The 6,000-nt window shown below is 36.4% G+C and overlaps 1 protein-coding gene across 1 annotated transcript in view; it reads right to left on the bottom strand.

The window, feature by feature from the left end:
* Positions 1-1,130: 1,130 nt before the first annotated feature.
* Zip102B (Zinc/iron regulated transporter-related protein 102B) overlaps positions 1,131-6,000 on the bottom strand; it is an 82,957-nt gene continuing 78,087 nt past the window's right edge. The window contains exon 7 of the mRNA XM_090386871.1: positions 1,131-1,454. Coding sequence (XP_090242997.1) covers positions 1,221-1,454 — 234 coding nt within the window. The 3' untranslated portion in view covers positions 1,131-1,220. The remainder of the gene's footprint in view (positions 1,455-6,000) is intronic.

Here is a 6,000-nt window from a genome sequence, read left to right as displayed (position 1 = left end):
TACAGTTCTCTCTCTCTCTCTCTCTCAAGCCAAAGCATTCCCACTACTTTGGGCTTTTTGCCTTGCTGCTCTAGTCTGAGGTATGATTTTAGTCTAAATTGATATTAAAAATACTACAAAACTAAAAGATATGGGTATAATAAATAGTACATTATTCCCAGGTTATGTAATGGCAGTACATACCATGCTACTGTTCTGTTTCTGAATTTAACTACCACATACTGTTTACTATACACCGCCATATACATTAAACAGTTAATAAAACTGTTTCATAGTATCATTTAAAGAGGACACAGAAAGTGATTCCATTAAATGGAACGTACAATAACAATTGATGAATAAAGAAGGAAAATTCTTTTCATAAAATGTGTTTTATTTCTATCAATAACTACATATAAAAACTGCAAAGATATTTACAGCATATACCCAAAAACATGTTTCTGTACGATAATTTTTAAGTAAATAATCCTGAAACAATTCAAACACAGAAGGTGATTCTTCACAATATGTCATCTCATCATTTGCTTGGCTTTAAGGTCTGCTGCTCTTTTTTATCTGGAGATTTTCATTATATATCAATTCCAATGTGATTATTTCTCCTTTGAAATGGCAATAAATTGTATGTGCTTTTGGGAATTTATAAAATTAATAGAATTTTGTACATATGTACATGTTCAGAATAGTTATATTCATATTTTGTGATTTCTCATTATATAACTTGGGTAAGTCCACTTGTTTCTTCATTTTATCAATAGCTGAGTCATTTATATGATAAAACAATTAATGCTTCTTTCTGATCAAAAATGTCAGTGAAAAACTAAAAATGTATAATCTGGTAGACCTTGTCCGGGTATCAATTTTAAAACACTTCACAAACTGTTTTCTGTTCACTTTTTAAACTAGTTAAAATTTTTAATTAAAAAAAAACAAAAAAAAAAAAACAATATGTATAATTGTTTTTTTTGGTTGGGGAAGTTTTGTCCAAATGTTCCTTTTCAAATTATAGCAGACAAGCACGCCCTTTTTATAGTTACAAAGTAAGTATTTTGAATAACTAAGGAAGAAAGTGTGATGGTGCATACTCAAAGTTTTTTCTTCAGCACTGATACTAAAAACAATAACAACACACAGTCTCACAACAACTTTAATGACATTCAATATACACTGGATAATCTATCACACTACAAGCCCATTATTCACAACTGCCCATTGTCAAACCATTAATGATGATGACCCACAGACAATAACAGAGGAAGTAATGCACCCACTATCAATGCAAAGAGCTCAATTTTTCTGAAAATCCGTGAATCTGATGATGAATCACCATTAGATGAATGTGAATGAGTTGAGATTTCTGGAAGTACATGTACAGTAGCAACATACAGAAATGTCCCAGCACTGAAAAGCATTGCAATTCCTGTAGCATTGTATGTAGAGAGAGTTTCTTTGGCTGACTGCAAAAGAAATTTTAAATATACAAAACTCATGATGGAAATAAAATATTATATAATAAATTTTAAAAAATCTTGCTAAAAAAATTTAACCACAATTCTAAATAATATACACAAAATAAAATTGCTACCAATTCTAGAAGAGGGTAGTGATCTTAGTGAAGACATTATGAAGAACTTTTATCTTCATTCTGAAGGAAAATAAAAAATGTAAATTTTGTTTGACAATTCCAAAATATTTTTTATAAAAAACACTCCAGAGTACTTCAAAATGTTTCTTAATAACCTCTCTCATCCTTTCCCTATCCCACTTATCTTTCTTTGTCCTCTCGATTCTTTTAAACTCTACTCTTACATCTATAATCACTATATTGTGATTGCTATCGGTATCAGGTCCTGGATATGCATGCTGTTTGTTTGTTTGTTTGTTTGTTTGTTATTTGGTTTTCAGGAGCATTAGCAACTAAGGCCATATTGCTCTGGGGATATGGGGTGGTCATTCCCTGACCTTTCCACATCCTCCGTATTTGGTGGGCACGGGCTTGAACCCCGGTCTAATCAAGAAGCGTGTGCTATGCACTGCTGCTCTTGCCCACCTGGCTATGGAGGTACCAAGGATATGCATGCAACTTTTTTCACACTATTCCTAAAACTTTTTCTTACCATTATATAATACAATTAGTATCTTTTCACATCCCCCCCCCATGGAATTCTGCAAAAGGCCTTCTTTTATGATTCACAGACATGTATCCATCAATAACAGGCAGTTTATTTTTTTCTTCCCAAATTCAGTTAGTCTGTACCCTCTCGGTAAGCATTTGCAAAAGAAAGAAGATATTACTGGGTGATGTGAAGTTGCCATAGTGATATTTAGGTTGGTATAAAATATCGTAACCACCTTATGAAGAACTAAACAAAAGCTAACTAGCATCATGAGATGTACTTCTTTGGTAGTCCATTATGCCTCACAAGCGTCCACAATATAGAATACTGGATTTCTCTGGTGGCTCAATTGTATCTTAGGAGAAGCTTTTCACACCATTCAGAAGCATCCTGTATACCTCCTGACAAACTATCCTTAACAGAATTAATTATTATTATTATTATTATTTATTTTTTTTTTTGTTAATTAGAGAAAAGGTTTGTTTTCATCCTTTTATACAGCCAACTGGCTATAAGGATGTAAAAAAAAAAAGAAGCAAGATAATAATTTTTAAAAGCAGTTTTAAAAATTTATTTTAAATTATTTACAATATTTTACAAAAATTTCAATGTTGATTTCAGTATTGATGTTGATATTGATTTCAGTATTTCAACGTTGATTTTATTATGTGATTTTAGAATGAATAAAGATTTTATTGATTATTATACAATAATCAATTACAGATTTCCTTATTACACAGTATTATATCTTAACAGAGCATTACATATTATTCTGTCTCTTTATCCAAGGAGTTGAGGCAGAGAAAAGCCATAAGGTTTCCTTTGGATTGCTTCCATTCTATAGCTGGAGTAAGTTGTGGGCTAAATAAGCTCCTCCCTCTATATAGCTGGCACTGATAGTATTTCACTAGGTATATTGCCGTTGAATTAAAAGGTTTACTGTATTTCTTGAAGAAAATTCTCCTTAGACAGGAGAGGCTGGAAGCACTAAACGTAATGGTAGGGGAGGGCTGCTATGATTGCATCCCATATGTGGAGTAGCAACAAGGACTTAAAGACTTGGGATCAATCATTCCAGTAAATATGAGAGAAAGAGAATATTGCTGGGACAACACTTAGCTGGTATATAATATAGCCCTGATGATGATGAATGAGTTGTGCATGAATAAGACCCTATTCATCCCCCTAATTGTTCAGTACACTGACTGAGAGAAATCTGTTCACATATGACCGTGAGGAAGAAGACCAGACTGGAGAAATGTAAAGTGGGATTGGTTGTATTCAATGCTGGATGTATCTCGTGGCTACTTCCACACTGAGTAGTCCCATCAGCTCCTTTTGAATTTCCCACCTTGCAAGCGTATGTTTTCATTTTCATAGTGGAGAAATGACTCTGAAAGCTGAGGAAGTACCATACCAAGTCAAGCCAAGATCATTGTGGAACTTCACTTTTTTTATCTGCAATCCATTATGACACTTGTAAACTACGATGTCATTCTTCATTCTCTGTTTGGAAAAAGCGATGGGCTGATATGTATATGCTCAGCTCCAGACCTATTTGCTGTAGATGGGCTAAAAGGCTATTAATTAAGGCAGGCTCACTGATTTGCAAGGTGAGTACATGCAGGGTATTTTGATGTTATACAGGGTGATTCACTACCAGTGCGACAAACTTGCAGGAGGTGTAGGGGGCACAAAGACGAATCGGAATCACATAGCATTGCAGGGTCCGAAATGCCTTCGTCATGCGGTAGAGGACGTTGAACGGGAGGTCGCGTGAACAGAGATCCCGTGGGAAGTCAGCATTTGCGAACCGTTTCTGTTGAAGAAACCAAGTAGCAAAAGTCCTCAAGAGTGGATAATCCACAGGCTCCAATGATTGGACGCGTTGCAGATGGTATGAACTCATTTGGTTTGTTGACAGTATCCTCCATACAGTGGATTGGGAAATACCCAATCGTTGGCCTATCGCTCGAGTACTTGTACTCGGATTGCCTTCTGCAGGACGTAGGACATTCTCCCCATTGTCTGGTGTCCTCGTTGTTTGCTCTTGATTCATGGTACCTCTCGTGAAACAACAATGTCTCACGTAACCTTCTGTGCACACGTACGAAAATCTTACGATGAGGAGCACGCCTGTGCGGGAAACGTTCCTGGTACAAGCGCAGAGCGGCACACCCATTACAGTCCGCAGCTCCATACGCGAGGTGCATGCCGGCCAGTTCAACGTTTGAATACTCATCCATCCTACTGCCTCAGGAACTGATTCGCAAATGCTGACTTCCAGCGGGATCGCTGTTCACGCTACCTCCAGCTCAACATCCTCTACCGCATGACGAAGGCATTTCGGACCCTGCAATGCTATGTGATTCCAATTCGTCTTTGTCCCCCCCTACACCTCCTGCAAGTTTGTCGCACTGGTAGTGAATCACCCTGTATACAATTTGAATCCGTCTGTGTGCAATGTAAAATAGTTCTGTGTGAAGAAAGGTTCGAAAGCAACAGTGAACAATAGATCAGACAGAACACCACCTTGTGGTACTCCCCATGTAATAACACACATCATTTTCTTGAAAGATTTATGCTGATAATCTCGGCTATCTGAATGTCAAAATTAGATTGATGATTTTTAACAGTCTTCCTGTAATACCACAGTATTTTTCCAGAATGTAAATGAGAGCAGGAATTGAGAGCCTACCATAGGTGGAAGAGATATCAAAAAAAGATGACATCTAGTTGAGATTTACTGTTGAGAGCTGTTTGTATTTTAAATAGGCTGTCAAATAGTGCATGTATATCTTTTGGGGATCACTGTATGAAGATGATTAGGTCTGTGTGAGAAGCATTGGTCAACGAGTGCTGTTTAAATGGTTTTCTCAAAGACTTTTAATAGACAGCAACCCACTGAGACAGGCCTAAAGTACTGGATCTTTAGTTTCTTCTTTTAGGTAAGCTTAACCCTCTGGTAATTCTACGTGGTCAAGATTGTCCCAGAGTTTAAAGATCTGATTAAACATTGTCCGAAGGACTCCACAACGAAGGCACTACAAACTTTGACCATGAACAGAGGAAAGCCATCAGTATATATATGGTAGGTTTTTTGGGAAGTCTGTTGATAATATTTATATGGTGTTCTTCTGTTACAGAAATAGTTGAAAGGTTCTATCTTGACTGGATGATGAAGTTGTTTAGATTTGGGGTCCTTAGGTCTGATGGCACTTACATGAAAGTTAAGGATACTCATTCCTGAAATACCTTTTCCTCCATGTGAAATTCCTTGGTGATTTGGATGTTATTCTTCTGTGGTGGTTTATTCTGTTGAGTACTACTTCCCTGGTTGCATTTCATTTACATTTAAGAAAAGTGGCCCCTTCTCACCTGCAAGGTGATTTTAACTGATGCCCCAAATAACCCTACATTCATTATATCCTGTATATGGGATCTTTTCTGAATGTAGCACACACACAGATTCAGAGTTACCAGATTTCTTCATCTAGTATCTGGATTTTGTAACTCAATGAGAACAGTAAGGCAATGCCTCCACCATGTCAACTATTACACCCAGTTGCCTTTGTGTGATAATGAACTGATATTCTGATAGTAACACGTTTTCTAGAGAATGCAGTTTATTGCTAATGCTGTTTGCAGTTTGATAAAAGAATTTAAGGGGAACTATTTGGAGAGGTTGGCAATGGGCAGTAATTGGTTGCTATCTCTGTATCTCTTTATCTGTGTTGTAGTCAATTTAATTTGGCAGGACAATGATGAAGTTTGTTTTTATTAGTGTTTACTAGCAGCTAGTATCCAGTACTTTTGGTTCATCATGTTTATTACAAGTAATACCAGAGGTGTAGGAAGGATATCTTATTTATTCCAGCTGTGAAGA

The sequence above is a fragment of the Mastigoproctus giganteus genome, chromosome 12 (genome assembly GCF_048544385.1).
Source record: "Mastigoproctus giganteus isolate SK-2022 chromosome 12, ASM4854438v1, whole genome shotgun sequence".
In the NCBI taxonomy this organism is placed as follows: Eukaryota; Metazoa; Arthropoda; class Arachnida; order Uropygi; family Thelyphonidae; genus Mastigoproctus; species Mastigoproctus giganteus.
Note: the sequence above shows the minus strand (reverse complement) of the source record. Positions and strands in the feature narration are given on the sequence as shown.